At 38.7% G+C, this 25,374-nt stretch overlaps 2 protein-coding genes across 4 annotated transcripts in view; one reads left to right on the top strand and one right to left on the bottom strand.

Moving 5' to 3' along the window:
• tefb (TEF transcription factor, PAR bZIP family member b) overlaps positions 1-25,374 on the top strand; it is a 140,113-nt gene that overhangs the window by 41,447 nt on the left and 73,292 nt on the right. The window lies entirely within an intron of this gene.
• On the bottom strand, positions 10-14,055 carry pmm1 (phosphomannomutase 1). 2 transcript variants are annotated; one of them, XM_077202502.1, is made up of 8 exons: positions 13,697-14,055; positions 10,071-10,188; positions 8,279-8,355; positions 7,600-7,691; positions 7,309-7,408; positions 7,012-7,087; positions 3,814-3,929; positions 10-2,785 (listed from the first exon to the last, which is right to left on the bottom strand). In XM_077202502.1, exons 1-8 carry the CDS (start codon positions 13,778-13,780, stop codon positions 2,663-2,665), a joined length of 786 nt encoding a protein of 261 aa, XP_077058617.1. In that variant the 5' UTR covers positions 13,781-14,055; the 3' UTR covers positions 10-2,662. The 2 variants fall into 2 exon arrangements, with proteins under 2 accessions (XP_077058617.1, XP_077058618.1); XM_077202503.1 differs by having other exon boundaries at positions 10,071-10,185.

Genomic DNA, 25,374 nt, shown 5'->3' with positions numbered 1-25,374 from the left:
TCAGACTCCTTTACTATTTACGAAAAATTTGTATTTACAATAAACAGACATGTTCATGATGCATCACATTAATATTATTAGCAATAGCATGGATTCTTCACACAGACTTAATCATGAAAATCACATTATTGATATCACATATTTTTCCTTTTATCGGGAGTGTTACAACATACATTCTACTAAAGAGTAACCAAAAAAGATCCTCAATAAATGTTTGTTTAATAACTATGTTTGCTTGTTATAATTGAGATCACATCATTCAGACTTTTCCAGCAAAACAAACTCACAGATGAAACTAAAGGGGCGGATGAGCCACTTTACATCATTAGTGTCATTTTACCAAATGAATTAAAGTTAAAGTGCATTTATGACATCAGATATGAAAAACTAACACATTAACATTCGTATTACCAACAGACAGCACATTCTAGATTAAAATCTAAAAAAATTAGAAACACCTGATCCAGAGATTTCCGGATTAAAAGAAAACATTTTACAAATGCCCTGGATATCTATCGGATCGTCATCATGTTTTCAGAGATCAACGGGAGTGTTTCAGTGATAACGTGGAATCTCTGGAATGATTAACACCTGAATATCACATCTAAACAAATTAATGACATTTCGCAGGCAAAAAAGGTCTATTGTCATTTGTCAATCGTGTATCGATGTGTGAAGCACAGCAACAAGTCATTTTCAAACCAAGCAGAATTCTATTGGTCAATAGAGTTCATTTTGTGCCCGCCCCCTTTTTCGGTCAAGCTGGTTCAGGAAGTATTTTTTCCATTCATTTGCTAAAGCGTTATAAACCACGAACCAAGCCAACCAGCTACGAGCTGAATCATAACATTACACTTTGATGAAACTTTGACTTGGAACCAAAAAAGTATTTGAAAATCGGACAAAAATACAAGATTGTGTACTTTAGTGAGGGAAAGAACTACAATCCTATGACGCATTGCTAGCAGCATAATCAAATGAAAAACAATGGGAGAAATATAAAACAATGCATTTAAAAATGTTCATTGTATACATATATATATATTAAGTTTATTGCAAAATATGCATATTGAAATATTTTGAGAGTGTAGGACTCAATAAAGAGATATCTTGCTGCTTTAGCTTTTTCGACTCGCTGATTGGTGGAATTGGTGTACAGTATCATGGGTAATGTAGTTTTTTTCCACTATGAATTCCGCTGTTAAACACCAAGTTAAAATAATGCGGGCTGACGGCTTCAACAGAAACAAATACTATAATTTAACAATCATATCTCACAATAAGGCTGTCTTTAAAGGTTTAAAAGTTATCCTTAAAAAGTTATTTCCCTATGAAGAAAATGAATAAAGTTTTTACTTACAGAACCAGACTGTTGCACTCGCATTACCAAATGAACCCAAAGAGAAATCTGCATGGAAAAAAATCGCGCAAAATTCCCAATCGCGTGTATTCCTATTAAAATGACTGGATATCGCCCGCGAAAAAATGCCGTGCAATGGTAAATGTACACTTATGCAATGCAACAAAAACTAGATCACTATATAGTAAACTCACCTCTAGATTAGATTTTTTTTCGTTCTCAGTGTGTAAATCTCATGTTCTTTCACTATACAAACGTGAATACCTCTAATTCATCCATAAATATGCGGCTTCATATCTTGAGTCTGAGATCCCAGAGAGGGAATAAACACATTCAGCTACAATCACAAACACTAGACACAGCGATAATAAAACTCACTCTGAAATCAACTGTGACAGCAGACAGGTTACAATTTCAAAACTTGAGATTAACATGGAACAGAATAGCCTATCACTCGTTTCGCCACGAACATGGCAGTCACGTTCACACTGTCATTCCTCACGAGTGTTTGATTGATATTACACAAAGAGGCCGGTCATTTACAGCAATGGCAACTGAACTCCTGAATAACTCACACAGTGACATTATATCTTTATATTTAGGCTATATCTGATAAAGAAACCGAGCTGAAACACTTACAACGGCTCATCCGAGGTCCTAGAAAACCACAGAAACAGGTAAAATCAGATATGGCCAAATTGTCTTTTCATTTCTGATATTCTTGTTGCTGCTCTGCTGCAATTCGTTACACATGCTCTGTTTGTTGTTATGATAAGTTTAATTTTCAGGCTGGTTAAACATTGACAGCGCTCGTCAATTTTCAGCTGCGAGATGTTAGAAGTGGCATGTCAATCATCATCTTTTCTGGAGTGACTCCTGCATTCTGTCCGTCATTTTAATGCGTCTGTCACTCCGGAAACTTTGCAGTGTGAACGTGGCCACCGTAAAAACACATTTTATTGTAAAAAGGATGCAATCTTTAGACTTAAAATTAATTTTTGAACTTTACAAAACTATAAACATGTACTGATAAGGGTCCATCAGTCATATTTACACACAGTCCCTTTAATCAGTTGACCAGCAGTGGATTAGGTTTGTCTGAATCTAATGGTTCTCAGGGTCAGTTCCCACAATGACCAGCAGGGGGCGGAGGAGAGCAGCACACAGGCAGTCTAGTGTGTGTGTGTGTGTGTGTGTGTGTGTGTGTGTGTGTGTGTGTGTGTGTGTGTGTGTGTGTGTGTGTGTGTGTGTGTGTGTGTGTGTGTGTGTGTGTGTGTGTGTGTGTGTGTGTGTCTGTGTGTGTCACGCTTCATTGGGTGGAGCGCTGAAGAACATCTCCCTGCAGAGCCGCACTGTTTCTTCCGGGGAGCAGACGGTGAAGCCGATGGTACGAGGGTCCTCGAAGATCTCGTGGTCGTTTCCACCCTGATCGGGAAACATGTATTAGAAATAAATGAACAGATACAGAGTCACTCACTTACGTACAATGTTTCGTCTATTTTTTTCTAGCTCAAACTAAACCTCTCTCTTAACCTCAGCGAAAACATCCCTTATATAATTTCATGCATCATGCATTTTATTTGAACCCTGATGATGATATTAAATTATATTTCTGAAAACAATCCGTTACTAGATACGAAGCACATAAATCACCTACATTTTTTACAGTGCTGAGTTAACTGTGCCATTCTTTAATTTTCATTCGTTTTTAAAAGGTTATGCAGATCAGTTATTATACTATAATAAAATACTATAACAAATACAAATTGAATCTGTCATTTGTAAATCACTTTAGATAAAAGAGTCTGCTAAATGAGTAAATGTAAAATGTAACATGTTAACGTAGTAAACGTTAAAATATTTGTAGGAAACGGTTTTATAGTCTAAACACCCTTGAGACACACAAAACCTAAGTGAGGTATTTTGAGATCATGATTCTGAACAACAGACAACTAAACAAATTGTACGAGAGGTTCTGAACAAATGTGAATAACTGCAGTCTATTTAAAATGTTTAATGAATCTGAATGAATTATTTATCTGAATGAATTATTTTAAAAATAATTGGGTTGAATGAATGATTCAGTGACTCACTCATAAATATTTAATTGTTACATTAATGGAAGAATCTGTGTTTTTGAACGAATTTCTTTAATGAACGATTTAATAAATACATTTTTCAACAGTCACTTGTTGCCACCTACTGGTGTAACGATGTAATGGATCACATCATTATTTAAAGTGTCGAGTTACTTTCAATACTTGATTTTCTCGATTTTGTTAAAACCCATAGACATTTATATCTGAACTTCTGCAATTAACCTGAACGCTGCAATTATTTCTAATTCACTAGAAGACTAACAAATCAATTTTGCCACAAATTGTGTGTCTTAATACACTTTATTTATCCTGTGGGTGTGCGACATAACAAGTGCCTGAACATTGTTAACGTACCAACGATGTTTCATTGCCGAAGAAGTAGATGGCGTCCAGTCCCTCCTGCTCCAGGACGTCCAGACAGAGGCGTTTGTCCCAGCCCTCCGGGAACACGTCGAAACTGATCAAACCCCCTGAAAGCGCACAGAAACACACCTGTGATGATCCACACCAGCACTTATTTCTGCCATTCAAGACTGAAATCACAGTATTATTAAAGAAAAAAGTAAAGACAGTGTGATTCCTTGACCATCAGATGTTTATCTTTAACAAGAAAGTTGTTAAAGGTGTAGTGAAAGATTTCATCCGTTTGCAAACATCTTCCAGTCTTACTCATTAATTAGACGCCTTCATCCCATCAATCATACCAAAACCCCGCCCTTCTTACTCATGACAGCCAATCAGATCCCAGCAAACCTGAATGACAGCTACAGATTGGCTAAATCAATTCAGGCTGCTGCTTTGACTCAGTTGCGTTGTTTGTAAAGTATTAACCCTGTAAAGCCTGACATATCTAATGGAAGTGTCATATTTGATGCATCAGGCTTTTCTATTCTATTTTATTCCGAGGCTCAAACTGTCAGGGTTATGTTTGTTCTTGATCTGTTTCCCTGTTCTGTTCATGTCTGAGTTTGTTAGTTAATCAGTTCTTCTCTGTTCACTACCTGTTTGTCTCCTTGGTAACAAATTAATTAGCTTCCTCGTTTCAGGTGTGTTGTTTTAATTAGTCTGTTAGTTCCTCATGTTTTTGGGTATTTAAGCCCTCTGTTTCAGTCTGTTCATTGTCTTGCATTATTTGAGTGGTATATGGTTGCATGTTTTCATGTTTAGTCTTGGATTAAAGTCTTCTTTAGTATCTCCGTCGTCAGTATTTACTCTCCCTCATGTTGTTCCAATCCCGTAAGACCTTCGTTCATCTTCGGAACACGAATTATGATATTTTTGATTAAATCTGAGAGCTGGACCACTCCTCCATACTAGTCCATAGGCTTCTAAGGGATTGAAACTTGTCAGCCCCGAAAAGTTATTAAAGATATCGTTGAAATAGTCCAAGTGACTACAGTGGCTCAATCTTAAGTTTATCAAGCGACGAGAATACTTTTTGTGCGCAAAAACAAACAAAAATAACGACTTTATTTCAACTATTCATTTCCTTCTCTGTGGGCCTCGAGTCAGTTCACGTAGTGTGATGGCGTAGAGCTACGTCACACGTAGGCTCACTATTGGCCGACGCTGGTCATGTGTGTGATGTGTGTGACGTACAACAACAGAAGCTTACGCTGTTACACTAGTGAACTGACTCAAGGCCCACAGAGAAGGAAATGAATAGTTGAAATAAAGTCATTCTTTTTTTTCTTTTTTTTGCACAACAAGTATTCTCGTCGTTTGATAAACTTAAGATTGAGCCACTGTAGTCACTTGGACTATTTTAACGATATCTTTAATAACTTTTTGGGGAACAAGTTTCAATCCCTTAGAAGCCTATGGACTAGTATGGAGGAGTGATCCAGCTCTCAGATTTCATCAAAAATATCTTAATTCGTGTTCCGAAGATGAACGAAGGTCTTACGGGGTTGGAACAACATGAGGGTGAGTAAATACTGACAGAATTTTCATTTTTGGGTGAAATATCCCTTTAAAGAACTGTTGACTGAAATGTTCTTTTCGGGAACCAAAATGTTTTCTTCTATGACATCTCTGTGAAAACCCCCTTTAATCAATGAGATCCTTATTATAGTATAACAGTATAGTATGACTACTTACTGTACATAAAATGCCTATAAATATCATTCATCACTCTATATCTGCCAAAAATATGTCTTAGATGATATTTAAATGCTTAGTTTTATGATCTGTAGTTGTAAAGCATGTAATGCAGTGCATGATTGAGAGATAAACTAATAAATCTTCCTCAAAAGCCTGATGATCATATTTGAGACTCGTGATTTTTCTATAATTGATGTCTGGATAATCAAGTAAACGGAAGTTTCTTCACTTCAGTAAGTGTTCATCCTGAGATATTACTAACAATATCAAAGTTATTCTAATGTTTACTTTATTCAAATCAGTGCATATTTCCCGTTTGTTCAATTATACTAAAATACCTTTTACTTAAAACTATAAACTATCAATCAGACGACAGAAGGACTGAAGTAGATTGTGTGAAACTGGGTTTTCATCAAAGTTTTGATCATGTCGATCATTTAGAGGCCTTAGAAATATGCGAATCAAATATGACACAGTAGGCTTTAAATCTATTCACTGTGTAATCGTGTCTCTTGAATTAAACCACTCGATTCATTTTACGACGCTTTTATGACATTTTTGGATCTTCACTCCAAAAAAGATTTCTTCCTCAGTATTTTTATCTTGTTTTCCATTTGGTCAATCTGTCACAGAAACGCACTTTATGTCTGTTCCTCCAGAAACACTCGTCCAGTTCCTTTTAAAGCCACAGTGACGCTCAGTAGAGAAAAAAACATCTTGTTACAGAGAGTTTAACCTGAGGCTCGTTCTTACAGAAATGTGTGTGTGTGTGTGTGTGTGTGTGTGTGTGTGTGTGTGTGTGTGTGTGTGTGTGTGTGTGTCTGCAGAGACGTGAACTGCGTGACTGTTTGTCCACAGAGTGATTGAGACAGAAAGGACAGAAATCAGCCATTAAAAATGAATGATCTTTACACACACACACACACACACACACACACACACACACACACACACACACACACACACACACACACACACACGTTAGTGTCCCGTCACTGGACTGCAGTAACATTCCACCACTGACTCAACAGTTGCTAGAGCCACAGCCAATCAGAGGGCTTGATCTCCTCACACCCCTAGGCCCCTCCCCCTTGCACTGTCCGTCAAACAGAAAAAGAAAAAACAAAGCCACTGTGTGCGAAACTGAGCTGAACTTGAGAGGAAAAACTGCTGAAGATTGACTGCAGAGGTCAAAGCTGATGTGTGTGAGAGTGTGTGTGTGTGTGTGTGTGTGTGTGACAAACGCACACAGGTTGTTGAGTAAACACTCATTTTCTCTCCCGGTTCACTGGTCTGTCAACACATGAGTGCATCCGTTCGCTCTCTCTTATCACCTTTAGCACAGATAATGTGTGAGTGTGTGTGAGTTTTGTCTCCTGTGCAGGTACAAACAGCACGGCTCATTTGTGTAGTGTGGTCAAAAAGCTGGCGATGTCATTTCCTGCTCACCTCTAGTGAACCGCAGGCCTTTTCCTGCAAACTCCTCCTGCAGAGCCGCCACAAACTTCTCTCGAATCTTCTCTCTCTGCGAGATGGGAGAGTGTGGACTGATCATCGGAACTAATCTAGTTATTAGCTAATGTTATTGTTACCAACAACAACAACAAAAAAACTCACTGAACAATGAGATAAAGACTCGTAACTCGTAAAGTCACGTAAAAGTCACTTTATATGAACAAATCTTTAGGGTCTGGTCTGAACAGATCAACATCTTTTAGCCAATCGTAGAGAATTAACTGAGATTACCTTGTCGATTTCCGAGAACTCGATTCGCTCTTCTAGCGTGCAGCTGCGTCCGATTGGTGAGATGTTGATCATGCCATTACGAAACTCAATGAACGTCCCTCTGTGAGAGAAAGCGAGAGAGAAGAGAGAGAGATTTGTAATGACATTACAGATCATCATCTCTGGACTGTGTGTGTGTGTGTGTGTGTGTGTGTGTGTGTGTGTGTGTGTGTGTGTGTGTGTGTGTGTGTGTGTGTGTGTGTGTGTGTGTGTGTGTGTGTGTGTGTGTGTGTGTGTGTGCGTGCGTGTTACCGTTTCTTGGGCAGCTTGATGAGCCCCATGTAACTGAGACAGAAATTGATGAGGTCCTGCAGTAACTCCTCGCCCAGATGATTCTGAATGGCCTGGGAAACAGAGACTGAACTTGAAAGAAGAATTTAAGACTTTTAATGAACGTTCTAAAAACAATTTAAGAGCGGTGTTGTAACAATACATTTGAAAAAAAAATCAGAAAGTCTGATCTGTTGCAAGAAAGTATTGTTGGTAAATATAATCTACCAATAACAAATAACTGCTTTTGGTCATGGATAAGATTAGTGAATTATTCTACTTTATGATGCTGAAAACTATATCACCTCACTATCTTTGTTTCTGGTTTCTTTTGCAACAAATCATGTGTTTTGGTAGACTCAAACTGTCCAACTAAACTAAACACTGATCATCATAATGGTGACCAAATATTTTCAATAAAACATCAAAATCTAAACTTCTGTTAATTCTCTATTAGAACTTCTGCTGAGATCTTGAGAGATTCATTGTCTTCTTTTATTTGCAGTTGATTTCAGGCTGTGTGGCTTTAAGTCAGTTGTAGTTGTTGTGTTTCATTTTCTGAGAGTGCAAGCATAATGTTGAACAAAAATCACATTGTAACATTGACTCAATGCCATTACCATTGAAGACATTTGAATATTGTAAGGATCTGCAGACACACCTGTTTGGAGATGAGTTTGCCGTCTTTGTATTGCACTGTTCCATTTTCAGCAAAGACGTAGTCAAACTTCTGAATGACTGCGGCAAGAATGAACAAAACAACAGAATGAGACGCAATCAAAGCACTCTTATCATCTTATCATCATCCTGCTGACCTTTACCTGTGTTACACAACACACACATCCTGACACAAACACAAAGCTGTTTTCCATTCACAGAGATTTACTGCCTGTTTAAATGGCCAACATCTAATCCATATTCTGATCTAGATTGATTGTGAATGCGGATAGATTCGGTTCTGGAGCTTCATGTTCTGATTCAATCACAATCTTACAGATCCTCTGTGTTAATCTAATCAGACCTGCACAATCATAATGCCAATGATCAAACACTAGCTTAGTTTACAAGCAACCAAATAATCTGTTAGTGATCGGATTGACGGCTCTATCGGACTGAGAAGCCTTCATGTAAACACCTTAACCGATCCGATTGAGCTCGATTTGAACTGAATTTCAATCGGACTGAAAGGGGTGGTTTATTCCTTTTCTAATCCGATCGAGAGAACATGTAAACACTTAATCGGAATGAGAACCGAAACTGAAAGGACTGCGCATGTGCAATGACGTTGAAATAGCATAATGACGTATGACACGCGGAACGAGCTGTTCTTCCTGTTGAATAAAGTGTCGTATAAATGAGTGTCCCGTTATTCTAAAATTCTTCTTTCACTGCGTCTGTGAAGTGGAGCAGGACAACGTCCCACCAGTCCTTGTTTCAGACTCCCATCCACAGACGACTGGTTTTGGGCATTTTTACTGCGTGATAAATATAAGCAGCACAGAACAACGGTTCATATACTCATTGTCTTCAAATTATGACGAGAAATGGATTAAAATAAATAAAGAACCAATGTAGGAGAATAGTTATTATGCGCAAACAGGAGGACACTCTGTATATTCGTGCAGTGTGCGCATGTCAAAAATATATTCTGATGGTTGAAAAAATCTGAAGTTTTTTTACCTCCGCGTCATGTTCTGATTCAGTCACAATCTCACTGATCTCTGTCTTAATCTAATCAGACAATCATTATGCCAATGATCAAACGCTAGAAACTGATCGAGACCATTATCTCTAGAAAACTTAAAGAGAAAGTCTCGACTGAAACCAACACCCACAGGTGAGAGAAAACCACTAATGAGATCTCTTTAATATCTCAACTTTTTCTTCTAGATTTTACATTTATGCATTGGGCGGATTATTTTATCCAAAGCGAATTACATTGCATTTAAAGCAAATGTTTGAATAGTGTCATGCATTCCCTGGGAATCAAGCCCATGACCTCGTGCATTACCAGTGCCACACTGGTAAAGGGAGAGCAAATGCTTCTTAGATGTTTCCCAGTGTCTCCTCTAAAGTTTCAGAAGAAATCTCAAACAATGTCTCAAAGTCAGAGACCTCAATATGAAATCCAACACTTCTCATCACAAGTTTACTGGTTTTGATTTCATCATTTATTTCGTTTCTTTATTCAGATGGACACACATTCATTTAATCAATTTGGTAAACGTTTATGATTATAAATCGACAGCTAAACATCTCAAAATCCCTGCTGTTCCAGACTGAAGGAATTATGGGAAATCAGCTGTTGTGTTTGTTTTTTTGTGTTGAGTCAGTGATCCATTCGAACCAGTTCCTCTACATTCTACACATGATGCAAAACCCATTAAACACATGTGAGGATGATGATACTATAGATATTGTGATGAAATGCATCATGGATATCATTCTCTAACCTTCGTCTCCGTCTCCGAGCTGTTCTGCGATCTTGGAATAATCTGAGCCCCCCACCACGCCGATCTTCACTTTCTGTTTCAAGGCCTGGAAGAACTCGTCCAGCTCGGGGTCGATCTTCTGCAGACACAACCAACAGTGAACGGTTTCTGTCGTGACCTCTGACCTCTGACTCAATTAAACAGGCACAACCAGATGCTCAACAGGTTTCAGCACATTCGCCTCACAACTATAAACAAACAGCTGAAATACACTGACTAATAGTCTCGTGAAATATCATGCCTGCTCTGTATGATATTCTTGATGTTTATGTTTCCAGTGGACGTTTAAAGTGCACGTTAGTCACGGTAATGGCAGTGAGCTGTTTATGGCAGTTCTCTTAATAGTGTTCTTCTTTAATGACGGGTTGCGTCATTAAAGAAGATCTGTGTTCTTCTGTCAGCGCTGCAGACTGTCACGGTACATGCTACAATCACAATATATTGCAGATATTGTAATAATCTGTGATTCATAACAGCGTGCACAAGCAGAGCTAAAATATAAATATTGAATATTAAAAGACGTTTTGATTAACCGTGTTGGGAAAGTTACTTCGGAAATGTAATAGGTTACAGATTACAAGTTACCCTTTTGAAAATGTAGTAAGTAGTGAACATATTTTAATTACTTTATTAAAGTAATTTAACTGATTACATTTGATAACTTTTCTATGAATGTTTTCAACTGTTAATCATTTTCAAACATTTAAACCAGGCTGGGTTAACCTCCAAAAACAGAGATAGCTACATTTATTTATATTTAGGAGATTACACAAATCTAGATCATTATACAGTAGTAAAAAACATGATGCTTTTCTTCTTACTGAAATAAAAAAAATAGTATAAATAGTAAATTAGCTATTATTTTTTCCACTATTTGTGTGTGAAGGGAAAACGTTATACCATATAAGGCCTAATATTGGTTTCTGACAAACAGAACAAAGAATATTTCTAGTTTTTAGATTCTAGTTTCACACTCACTGGCAACCCAAACAGTGTAGCTGTCATAGCATGCGTGGTATTAGGTTTTTTATTTTAAATAAAGTTATATTCCACCTAAAGTTTATTTAGACTCAATGACCAAGCGTTGTGTAGTTAAATAGCTCTATTTTGCAAGTCAAATTAGAGATATTTGTCCACTAGTTGGAGCTTCAGGTTACATTCCTCATAGGAGTTGCTTTTTCAGGTTCGACATTGAAACATTCGATCTCGAAAGCATTATTATAGTTGGCAAATGTATTTTGCACTGAACTGCGCTGCAAATACAAACAAGACAGCCAATCAAAAGCATCAGAATACCATCGCTTCACTAAACGGCCTTTAAATGGCAGGAGACATCGTGCACATCAAATTCAGGAAAATCAACAAATTAATATTATTCAACATTTCCAAGCTTTTTACAGAAAATATTCAGATGTTAACCCCTTTGAAATCGTCAACATTTTAATAAGTAGCCTAGGCCTAACTGTAATTAAATTACACTTTCTTTTTGCAGCAAACTTTTTAGTTACATTTATTTTGTAATTAAATTACATAACTCCATTACATGTAACAGATGCAGTAACTTTCAAGGACATTCACAGCTGAAACTGCTGTCTGTCAGGTGTGAAGACCTTTCATGTGTTAATGCTTGAAGAATATCCTGAGCTTCACACTCGTATTTACCACTACGATCATGGCGACATGACTTGAATGCAACAAAACAATCAATTATTGGTTGAAACTATTTTTTTTTCAATCTGCCCGCCTGTCCTGCAGCCAATCAAACCACTTAACTGTAAGGGTGAGGGAGATAATTTAAAGAAAACCAATCAAATCATTCACCTTAAGGGGTTTTGGCGGGATATATTTTAAATGTAACAAATAAAGTCACTTTGCTATAAGAGTTTTGGGTGGGATGAATTTCAACAAATGAAATGACTTTAGAGATAAATCGTGTTAGCAGCCAATCCAGTGGGAAAGAAGATATTTTGAAGAATGTTGGTAACCAAACAGTTGCTGGTCCCATTGATTTCCATAGTATTTTTTCTGTACCATGGAAGTCAATAACAATTAAAGGGTTATAAAAGCCCCTTTCTTGCCAACTTTCTCCAAAATATATTATTTTGTGTACAACAGAAGAAAGAAATTGATACAGGTTTAGAATAACTTGAAAGTATGTAAATTATTACAGGATTTTAATTTTTGGATCCTATCCCTTTAAGATGAATGATCAAAGCGGCGGGCAGATTGGCACAAAGGTGTGAATGTCTCATGAAAACAATCTTTAAGGTGATTACTTGCCAAGGCAACAAATGGCTGTTGCACTTAACATATTGGCACATTTTCGGCAGTATACGGACCCGTGGTGGTATTTCACATATTTGGTCAGTTATAGGCTAGCCTACTCTATTCCTCCGAAATTCTGCAGTGTAGGCTATCCGGGAGTTTAAATGTTCATACCTCTTTACATGCAGTTACGTTCTATGGACACTATTAGCGCACGGATTTTGAATGACTTTGTACTAAATGATTCCAAAGACAACGTTCGTATGTTTTGTTTAAAAAAAAACTTTATGGTAGTTATCGTTATAGATGTGACTTTGGGTGAATGTGATTTCACCAAGTAGCCTACATGTTCCTGGATCAACGTCTTTGTTGATCCTGGAACAACATTTAATCAATATCAGATTTGAGAACAAGTTTACAGTTTACGTCAAGTTCAGACTTACAACCAAGGTTAGGTGCTTCTACATCAGTGTTGTTCACTCATTATGTCCCTCTTGGGGGAGTAAGTTACAGGTATAGGCTAATGGTTTAGGGTTAAGTAGCCTATTATTTTGATCCAGGAACATGTCTTACTTTGCAAAATCACGGTGACCGTGACTTTGAACGTGCATTTAACGTTGTATTTTATGTGTGACAGTCTAATAATTTTCTATTCAAGCTCTTATCTATAGGTTATTTTTTACGTTTTATTTTTCATTACCACGTTTACAGACGTTCGAGGAACAGCCTTCTGTGTAACTGAAGAGGGACCGACATGTACAGCGGAGGACGATACCTTAATAAACCCATCTCAATTACAATAAACACTAACGTTACATGAGCAGAACGGCATGTTAAGTGACAGATTTAACTATAGACTTTTCATGCAACGGAACGAGACGACGTACACACCGTCACTCCAACAGACAGAATGTTCGCCGTAATTATGGAATTCTGTTGGCAATGTTTACGAACCAATTTCTAACGTTCTAAGAATGGAACGTTCTAAAGATTCGTTTAAAACCATGAACGAACATCCCCAGAGCGATGCGTGGGAAACCACTGTTGATTATACGTGCAGAACGAGTGTGCCATGTTATCCAAACGCACATAAACACACTCATTCATCAATAACGCGCGCGCTCACGAGACAAGCTTCACAGCACACACAGATCAGGGCTGGAAATAGAAGCATTATGTTACATAACTGAGATTGTCACTCTCACAACAGCTGAGAAGAGGCATCTTTTATAACCCTGTAATTGATATGCATTATATATAACGCTTAATATCGCAAATATCACGTGGATTTCAAAAATGTATCCTATAATGTAAACACATACCTCTCTGGGGGGCGTCAGCGTTCCGTCCACATCAAACAGGCACAAAACCTTTCGACATGCGGCTACACGAGACTTTATATCCATTTCTTCTTGCCCAGCAATTGAAGTAGATATTTAAAAAGGAATAATAATAAAAATAAGGCAAATAAAATATACAGGTAAGACACTAAACGACTCAAGATGAGTTAATGCATAATAATATAATGAGACAGTCTCTCTTTCTTGAATCCGAAAGATAAAGAAGTCAATACTGGTGAGTATTATTCATTTGTTTTCAAGTATATACTGCAGGCTACATGATCACTGCTGAGTGTGAATGAATCCTCACATGTGGTTCCTTCTGCAGCGCGATCCACCCTGGGGAGGGAGTCCGCCTCAGCCAATCAAATGCGCGGAATCTGGTCACGTGCGTAAAGGGGGCGTTCCCGCGCTGAGAGACGAGGACATGGAACTCGGAAAGTGTCACGTAACAAGATAGTCAAACCCGGAGACAGTTCGACCTTTCACCTAGTACTTCATATCTCACAATTACACCTGATCATATAAACATCAACAAAAACAGCAGCAGCCTATCAGAAAATCAAGAAAATAAATGATTAAGAATACAAATGTATTCAATTAATTTTACACTTAAAACGTAAATGTAATAATAGGGTAATGAAAATCATTGTGCATTGCAAATTACATCGACATACAATACATTTTGTATGTTAGAAGTGCAACAGTACAAATGAATTACAGGCTGGATGAGTTGTTTCGGTTTCACCCCTAGAGGGCAGAGTGAAACTGTCAACGTTCATATTACACAAGTAAAATATAAAACCTCCTGAAGGACGTGCTGAGAAGTGATGCAATGCTGTAACAAATCTGCAAAGAACAGACATGGAAGTGAGTTTTTGATTTTGTTTTATTGTTTACACACACACACGTTTCGTGACTGTCGTGTTGTTTCCACTACAGTAATGTGGGTGTCTGAGGCGTATTCTGCTGTCAGTGTTACAGCGCCTCTCTCCGGCCGTACATCCCTTTGCAGTAGCCTAGGCCTACATGCAATTCACAAAATGTTTTGAATCACGGAATAGGTTATACACTAAAAATATAATGCGATGTAACATAATAAATTCCCATATATGCAACTAGTGCTTATATTTTTCAATATACTGCAATATATGCAATGACCATGTTTGGCTATATATTAATACATATCAAATATTTATAAATTAAGACAAAAATAGCATTACATGTTACATTCACAAAGTTTTTATTTTACGCATATATTGCGCATACATGATGTTCCTATGTAAATGTGAATTTTCACACACACACGCACACACACACACACACACACACACACACACACACACACACACACACACACACACACACACACACACACACACACACACACACACACACTAACGGAATGAGTTACATCATCTTTCTAGTTCCCAGCATGCTTTGTTTCTGACTGGTAAAGGAGAGCAAATGTTAAAATTAAGTGTTATTTAATGTGGTTTGCTTGATATTAATATAGGGGAATATCTGTTAGTTTTTAATGTTTGGAATTTAAAAGGTTTTCTGGTATGTCTGAGTTTTTGGGGTCACCATTGTGCTGAAGAGCCTGTGGTTCGGTTGACAATTGGCTGAACATTATGATGTCTGTAATTATTATAATTTTAAAGTAATGACATTTCTCAGTACAGTGATACTCTCTTTACTCTCTAATGTAGGACATGCAGGTGTATTCATTCTCTTTTGACTAGCTCTAAAATATATCTTTGTAATGTAATTAAAAAATAATATAAAAATATAACTATACCTCTATATATAGGCAATGTGTTTATGGTGCATGAGTAAATATGAGTGTATATATTACACATGGAGTACCATAACTGATCACATATACATCTATAGTGTAATTGTATTACTGAATGTAAAATACATACATCATGATATATTAGTAAATATTTTCTCACTTATTTTTCAATATATGAAAAGCGGCAATTCCTTATTATTCAATATATTGTAATATATTAACACAATATATTATTCTGTATATTTTCAAATATAGCCTACTGTTAAACCATTTAATCTATTGATCAGTCATATATAGGGAGATATATTTTCTTTTCATAAGGGTTTGCCTCACTCTCTCAACATTGCTGCCCATTTTGCATTCAAAAACTTCTCAGTACTGTCCTCTCTGTTGTGTGATCAGGCTTATGGCATAAGTTACATCTGTTGACCTGCGTACCTCTGAACTTTGCTTTCTGGGAAGGTGGCATTCAACAGACCTGTCCGATTCACTGTCTATCTCAACAAGTCAACTGCTCCTCATGACAAAGCAAGCCAGACTCTTCATACACACATGCTGCTTCCCTGGCCTTCAAGATTGGTTTCCCTTTGTCCTTAGATAAATTCAGGGGGGTTACATCAGATCTCAGAGGTTCACTAAAGTTAGAGGATGGATCTCCCTGACCCTGTATATCTGAGCAGACTAGTTTTGCTTGATCATATCTTGCTGGTCTTGTTGTCAGTTCATCTGAACTCTCTCAGACTGTGGTATGTATTCCTCATCTGACAGCTCGTCTTCCTCTTAACTTAATTCATATTGTCAAGATATTTATAATTCATTTACAGCAATAATAGAAAGTGTTAGTTCAGGAGACTAAGCAAACAACATATACAATCAAACATTCTTTTACCCATGATGACTGTTTTCCAGTCCATTCGTGAAACTTTGAATAGCAGGACTTGTTGCCAAAAACTGGAGAACACAATGAGAGACATCATCATGTATCAGAGCATGTTCAGCTGTTAACAAATGTATTGATTTTACGAATATAATCTCATGTTAAGTTACTATTACCCCCCTATACTTATTAATGGTTTTAAGTAGTGTAATAGATCACAAAAATCAAGGTTTGGATCATAAGGCTTTTAGTCACGGATAATAATACTCTAACTGAAATACTCTAATCATCTGTCCACAAAAATGTAGTATGATCTAAATGACAAACGCTACGGGAAGGAGTAGTGCGCCAAACTTTTGTCCAGAATAATAATAAGTATGATGAATAACAATAGAGACGCCTTGCCTTTGGCAAGTACCACTATTTGCAGTTCCTTTTCAGTCAGTCACTGAGAGTTGCAAAATGGGGGTTTCGCTAGAGAGTCCTTTCGCCTTTGAGAAACGAGCCAATAGTATGAATATACCATGGGTCTGCGGTAATTGCATCGCGAATTCCGCATGGGGATAAAGGAGTGCAATCTTGCATTATGTTTCTGCTTTGGAGCCAAAGTGTTTATGTGCTTCTCTTCCCCTTCTTGATACCCTGGCAGGAATATGTGCCCAAGGTTCCCGCCACTCCCTTCAGGGATCAGGAGGTGAACCTGCAAGCGCTGCCCTCGGAGGAGGCAGACCCAGCCTTGGCACTGCTCTGTCCAGTACGCGCCCTTCAGGACCTCAGACCAGCTCTTTGTATGTTTTATAGAATGTACAGTAGAAAAAAAATTAAAGTAACAGAAATGCTCAGGGCAGCCACTGGTAATGGGTCCCCCAATGCAGAAGTTCAGTTGCCACCTCCATTGAAATCTGTTTCTTGGGATGGGGTGGGGTGTCGGTGGTGCCCCCATAGAGGGTGTGATGGTGTCCCCTTAGTTAGTGTCCTATGCAGACCGCATATTCTGCGTATATGGAACAATGCTACTGGAATTGTTGTAGTAAAAGCTATACATGAAGGTTTTACTGAAATGGAAACATGAAATTGCTGCCATTGATCAACAACAAATCCAACATACATGGCCTTTCCTCCACAGAATAAAAAAGTATAAAAGGAAATCGTGACTTTTTATCTCACAATTCTGACTTTTTTCACCTCAGAATTGTGAGATGTTATCTAGGATACCCTTTTTTTAATTTTCTATTCCATGGCAGAAATACGCTTTTGTAAGTTCCACATGAGTAAGGGGAAAAAACATAGAGATGCACAGTCCAGCATACATTCTTCCTCCTCTCGTGTATACCTCTTCTTCTCCCTTGTTCTGATCCAACTACTCCTCTCCTCCTTCAATTATTCCTCTACCTCGTCCAGAATTATTATTTTTTCACTCTGCTCCTCTGTGTTGTTCTGCATCCCCATTTAACAAAACCCGTTCAATGAGTCACCTTTTTTTTACTGTTTATGTAGTAATGGAAAGAACTTCAACACCTGACTATGCCGAGATTGGATTATGATTCTTTTTTTCTCTCCAATATTTCAGTGACTTGTGAGTGACCCAAAAATGCTTATCAGTTTTTTCAATATTTTTTCAATATTTGTTCAGTACTTTTGAGCTGCTGTTGTTGCAGAAGCAGAGAATTATAATGTAGCCAGTCTAAACACTGTTAATGTATTTTACATCAGGTGTGATCTAGGTGCATGTTTGTTCTTTCATGTGTTCTGGTTGTGTTGGACTTTAAGCCATGGGATGTTCTTCTGAAGAACGAGTCTGCGCAGTTATGTGTGGGTGGTATCCGGGGAAAAGAGTTCCTGAAGTTTGAGGTTCGCTGGACTGTGTGAGGCAAGAGCGTCGGCCACACAGATGCTCACGTTAATAAAGGAGCATTATAGTTTTTTATATTCGCTTTGGAAATATTTTCATAAGTAAATTTTGTTTTATATTTTGTTTTATATTTTCAAATAATTCAACAGCAAACAATGCAAGATACATGTTTCAATTCACCCTTATTGCTTAAGCCTTTCGCCTCTTTGTTCTCCTTCTTTAGGCTTTTCTTCTTTGTTTCCTGCGCCTCGTCTGATGCACATCTGACGCCCGACGGTAATGCTTGCTTTTGCTTCTTCATTTTTAGCAAAGCTCTTCCTAATACATGTTCAATTTCTCTCTACTCGACCATATGCTTAATAAATGCTTAAAACATTCATTGTGGTATGTTTTTCTTTATAAACCACTTTCTCAATAAATCGGTAACAATAACAACTTTTGGTGTTTTTCTTTATAAATCACTTTCTTTATATATTGTTACAAGTTTGGTTGATTACAACACATAAGAACTTCACACACAAAAAGGCATACTTATATAACAGAACAAGTGCATATTTTACACAACACACCTTAGAAAAAAAACATTACTGGTGTGCATCTTGAGACAAAACATTGGCACTGACATATTTTGAAATATATCAGTGCAAGTTGCTTTCAATTAAAACAGCTCAAATATGCATTTTAGTCTGGGACTAGGATTAAGCCTTGTCTGTGAAACCAGCCATATAACTACTTTGAACATGATAATTCTATAACTGTAAAACATTTTTGTAAAACAACTGAAATGATCTCCGACCCAAGTAAATGAACTGAAATCCTCACTGAAATTATGGACAAATTGTTGTTTCAGTCCGTCAACATGTTGAGCGACTGTTTTAATCAAAAGAGAGAGATATATTTGTCCTTGTCGCTTGCACACAGTCAGCGAAGTTAGCAAACATCTCAACAATTTTATTATAAAACCGATCACGCCAAAGATCTAATCTGCCAACAAAAGTACTGATTTGTCTGAAAGAAGCAAGATGTTGGCATCTCTCCCTTGCATCGATATGTTCAACAAATTTAACCTATCGAAAATGTCTACAAGGTTTGACAACCGCGCTAACCACTGGGTGTCGTCCTGGAACAGCGCAAAGGTTGGACTTCGCATAAACAAGAAACGTCTTCATCTCTGAACGCAATTTGTACAGGCAATGTAAAACCAGACTTCTGGAAAGGCAGCGGAATTTCTTTTATGCAAAGCTGTTTTTTTGATGTGCATTCTACTTGAAAAGAAATAAAATAAACAGTGTACCCAAATGTTATGTCCCTCGTTAGAGATTATACTTGTCTAGGAATAATATTGGACAGAACACATATTTTGCATTTACGTGTGTGTCAGTACAGCAGCGGGTAACCGTATGGGAAGAGAAAACAGACAACCCAAACTTCAGGAAAAAAAAAGTTTAATTCCTCAACTGCAATTAAGTGAATTAATAATGAAATAATTAAATAGTAAAGTAATGAAGTAATGAGGCAATACAATGTAGCAAAAATCATCAAGATCAACAGTCAATCTGGTGGAGAGGAAGGAGCAAGAGAGTGGTGCTTAACTCAAAGAACTAAATATAACCAAAAAGAACAATCCTCTAACTAAAGTTTAAAGAGCTAAACTAACTATCAACAAAAGATGTAGAAAGAAACGTCTTCAGCGTCGAGGAGTCGCCATAACTAAAACTACCCTAACTAACCAAACAAAACATACATAAATAGCACCACTCCTAAACTAGTGCGTCTAATACATCTCAATGACAACTGCGTGTGCAAAATGTAGGTCGCGACCTGCTTACCTGACTCACAACCTCTCCCGCCAGTCTACAAAGAGTTGGACGGGGACTGAGATGAGAATGTCATAAGAGCAACAAACATTTCATCGTGCACCACAAGCGCATAACAAGAACGCACATCTCAAAAACACAAAATAAAACAAAACAAACAGAGAACTGATCTCACTGCCAGATCGTAAGAGCAGCGAACCCGAGACACTGATCAGTCTCTCAGACTGGTCTCTCAAACGAGAGCTCCGTCTTCACCGAGCGTGCAGGCTCTCTCTCAAACCCCAGAGTCTGTGTCGACTGTCGCCATTGTAGTCAGAGCCATTCATAAACCGCACGGCGACAGGCGATTGGTGGCGCAGTTCCTGACGTCAGCAGATTTGACAGGCGGAACCTCCAATCAAATTCCACACCTGAAACAGAGTACACAGACATACACACATACGCAGCAACGTATACAAAAACATAACTACGTAGCACGGCGTACGTAACACTCACCCCCTAAAAACTCAACCCAAACCAGTTTTTTTTTTTTTTTTTAAGCTCTAGATAAGGTGTCAACAATGACATTCTCTGATCCCTTTTTATGCTTTATGATTAATTTATAACTTTGCACAATCAACGACCAACGCATAAGACGTTGATTGTGGTTGTACATTCTGGACAAGAAAACTAACGGATTGTGATCCGTGTACACAGTAACAGGTAGAACGGAAGAACCCACATAAACCTCAAAGAATTGCAACGCCAGGATTAGACCCAAAGCTTCCTTCTCGATGGTAGAATAATTTCTCTGATGTCGGTTAAATTTTCGAGAAAAGTAACAAATTGGGTGCTCAAGACCATCATCATCTTCCTGAACAAGGACAGCTCCCATGCCTAAAGCACTAGCATCAACTTCCAATTTAAAACAATGTGTAAAGTCCGGAGCAGCTAGAACAGGTGCACTGGTCAACAACAGTTTTGCTCCATCAAAAGCTTGTTGACATGCGTCAGTCCAAATAAAAGCATTCGCCGGACTTAACAAACAAGTCAGAGGGTGTACTACAGTGGAGAAATTTCGGCAGAAACTTCTGTAGTAACCAGCCATACCTAAAAACCGACGTAACTCCCGTCTTGTCGTTGGACTAGGAAAGTCAGCGATAGCAGATACTTTGGCACTTACAGGGCGGACTTGACCTTGACCTACTTCTTTGCCCAAATAAGTGATCGTTGCTTTACCGAATTCGCACTTGGCCAGATTAATTGTTAGAGAAGCGTCAGCCAACCTTTCAAAAACTACCCGAAGAACAGCCAAATGCTCAGACCAATCCAAAGAATAGATCACTAGATCATCGAGGTATGCATTACAATTTTTAACTCCTGACAATACAATGTTTACAAGACGCTGGAAAGTTGCTGGGGCGTTTCGCAGCCCGAACGCCATAACCCGGTACTGCAGGAAATTATCCGGAGTAACAAAAGCTGAAATTTCCGCAGCTCGAGCTGTCAATGGCACTTGCCAATACCCTTTCAGCAAATCTAATTTCGTTACAAACTTAGCAGAACCCACGTTATCGATGCAATCTTCCATTCTAGGAAGAGGATAGCTATCCGGTACAGTCACAGAATTTACTTTCCGGTAATCTGTGCAAAACCGAAATGTACCGTCAGACTTCGGAACAAGAAGGCAAGGAGAGCTCCATGGACTATAGCTAGGTTCAGCTAGGTCATTCCTCAATAAATAATCAACCTCAGCCTTCATCGCAGAACGTTTGAAGCTATTCACTTGGTAAAAGTGTTGTTTAATGGAAGAAGTACACGTCACTTGGATGTCATGCTGTAATACATGTGTTTGAGTTGGCACATCACTGAACAGCATGGAAAATTCTTGAATTAGTTGCATAACGTCCTGTTTCTGTGATTCAAGCAAATTTTCAAGGTTTTCGGATAAGTTTTTCAGAACTTCAGAATTCGAAAGTCTACCACACGTTGATAAATCATTACGAAATGTAACACCGTCATCAGGATCACACTGACCAGAAGAAGGCAACATCACCTCGACATTCACTTCAGTAAAATCAGACACAGCAACAGCAGCAGCAGCTAAAACATCAGTAGGAACAACAAGCTTTTCTTCCGCAAATTTCTCAGACACTTTCCGAGAACAATATAATTTCAACATGTTAATGTGGCATGTTCGAAATTTCCGCTTGCGGTCAGGGGTGTGTATTACAAAATCAGTCTCACTCAATCTCTTTGATACCTTATATGGACCAGAGAAACGAGCAGTCAGAACCGAACCTGGTACTGGTAACAATACCAACACTTCATCGCCAGGATTAATTTCACGCACAGCAGCTTTCTTATCATACCATTTCTTCATACCCTCCTGAGCAGTAGACAACGATTTCCGTGCAAATGAACTTGCCTTATGGAGACGTTCTCGACTAACATAATCAAGCACATTTCGTTCAGATGACTTGGTCTCATTCAACATCCTGTCTTTCAACACCTTCAGCGGACCTCGTACAGTGTGCCCAAATACTGAGTCTGCTGGACTAAACCCTAGAGATTCTTGAGTCACTTCACGAATTGCAAACAACACTAACGGCACTCCGTCGTCCCATTCTTTACCAGAGCTGAGACAGTACTTCTTCAACATTGACTTCAGGGTCTGGTGAAATCGTTCGATAGCACCCTGGCTCTCAGGATGATAAGCGCTTGAGATTCGATGTGAAATACCCAGAGTTTTCAACACTTGTCTGAAAACAGTGGAAAGAAAATTCGTCCCCTGATCGGTTTGCACGATTTTTGGCAATCCGAACGTGGAGAAGAACTTTAGCAAGGCTTTAATAATGACATGGCCGTTATTTTCCTCAAGGGAACAGCCTCCGGATAACGTGTCGCAGAACACATTATAGTTAACAAAAATTGATTACCTGTCTTTGATTTCGGCAGGGGACCAACGCAATCTAAAATTATATGTTCAAACGGTTCGCAAATGACAGGAATCGGAATTAATGGGGCTGGTGGAATTTTTTTGATTCGGTTTACCCATCACTTGACACTCATGACATGTGCGGCAATAATGAGACACGTCGCTCTTCAAGCCAGGCCAGAAAAAATGTCTGAGAATGCGGTTGTAAGTCTTTGTCACTCCCAAATGACCTGCTAACTCATGATCATGTGCCAAACTCAACACTTGTTCTCGATAGACAGTAGGCAGAACAATCTGGCACACAACATCCCACTCGTTCTCCCAATCTCTGCGCGAATGCCATTTCCTTAACAACAACCCATCTTCGATCACGTAATCAGCTGTGCCAACTTTATCAGATTTAGGATTTTTGGCAGCCGAAAAACACTTAATTAGTGACACATCTTTCCTTTGTGCAACCTTAATCCCTTCATGAGATATAGGTGCAACCAAAATTCAAAATCGGCCACTGCCGTAACCGGATGTCCATCATGTCTACCATCTTCAGCATCTTTTGGATCTGTCCCAAAATTATCCTCTGTAAACACAGGTGACATAAAAGAGTCGGCCAAAACAATGTCATCTCCAATTCTGCGTTTTTGAGCACGCGTGACTACGTTAGCAGCAAAAACATCCGGAAAATTATCAGAAATGTCATCAGCAGGAATAAAACAATCAGGTCGATCAACGACTTCGAGCATAGGTGACACTTTACCCCCTGCCAAATCATTTCCTAGAATAAATGCAACCCCTTTCACAGGAAAAGAAGAACGTATTCCCACTTTAACAAAACCTGAGACCAGATCACAGTGTAAGTGTATCCGGTGCAGCGGTACCTTTACAACCCCCATCTCAATCCCTTGAACTAACACACTTGACCCACAAAACGTCTGTTCTGACAAAGGAAGTGCATCAGAGACTACAAATGATTGCATCGATCCTGTATCCCTCAAAATTTGTACCTCTTCCTGCTCTCTAGGTTTGCCATTTACGGAGATTAACCCCTTCAACAAGAATGGTTTAAACCCCGAGTCAAGCACATCCTTCTCTAAAACAGTGTTAGACACCGTCTTCACAAAGGTAACAGGCTTTAACTGTCCTTGCTGAGTCTTACGTTTCAGCACTAAGCAATCAGAAATGAGGTGTCCCATTTTGTGGCAATAAAAACATTCTCGTGTTTCTTTATTCTGTGGTGAACTCAGTTTAGTACGGGTATTCGAATTTTGAGTTGAAGACGAACTCCATATTTTCTCCGGTCGGGGTAAAACAAAAACACTCTTGTGCGTTAACACGTACTCATCCGCAAGAATTGCAGCTTGTGATAACGTCGTGACCTTCTGCTCATTCAGATAGGTGACTACTCGCTCTGACAAACAATTCTTAAAATCTTTTAAAAGCATTAGCTCTCTCAACGAACTCAAATCTTGCACGTTATTAGAAGACAGCCATTTATCAAAAAGAATTCCCTTCTCCCGAGCGAATTCCACAAACGTCTGAGCTACCTTCTTATGGTTCCTGAAACGTTGCCGATATGCCTCAGGTACCAATTCATATGCGCGAAGAACAGCGTTCTTTACTACATCATATTGCAAGCTTTCCTCTAAAGTTAACGCAGAACAAACTTCCTGTGCTTTTCCAACTAATCGACATTGTAGTAAAAGACACCAAACCTCTTTTGGCCAACGAAGTGCAGCAGCCACACGTTCAAAAGCAGCGAAATACGCATCCACTTCGGATTCTCTAAAGTGAGGCACTAAAGCGATCTGCTTACTAACATCAAATGTAGTGGTCGAAACATCACTCACAGAATTTTCCGAATTTACTGAAATAACAGGATTAGGCTGCGCAGCACGGTCCGAGACAACCTTCGCTGACTCCAACTCAAGCTGTCGCAGTTTCACCTGTGTCTCAGCTTCAATTTCCAGTTTACGGACTTCTAGGCGCAACGTCATTTCGGCTTGGCAAGTCTCAGCTCGTTCCTGCGCTTCCATCTGGATTCGGGCTAAGCGGACCCTCAGTCGCGCATCACCCCCAGACTCAATGGAAGGCGGAGAAAGTGGGTAGAAGGGCGGTAAACCAGCCTTGAGCTCAGCCTCGACCTCCACCTCGGCAGTCTCACCTTTTGCCTCCTCTATACTCCCCACGCTAGTCAGACGCCTTTCCACAACCGACATGTCAGCCCTCTCACTATCCGTATCTGGAAATGAAAGTATTTTTAATTCAATCAAGCGTTTCAAAATGTCATTTTTAATAATATGCTTTAGCGATTGCCTCACCACAGGAATGCGATAGTGTCCAGCTATCTGCAACAAATCGTCTTTTCTACAGAGCTCAAAAATGTCCAAAGTTGGATTAGCAAT

Source organism: Siphateles boraxobius, unplaced genomic scaffold (genome assembly GCF_051911475.1).
Source record: "Siphateles boraxobius isolate OS27281-9 unplaced genomic scaffold, OSU_SipBor_1 49, whole genome shotgun sequence".
Lineage (NCBI taxonomy): Eukaryota > Metazoa > Chordata > Actinopteri > Cypriniformes > Leuciscidae > Siphateles > Siphateles boraxobius.
The sequence above is the reverse complement of the archived record's forward strand: the minus strand, read 5'-3'. Positions and strand labels throughout refer to the sequence as shown.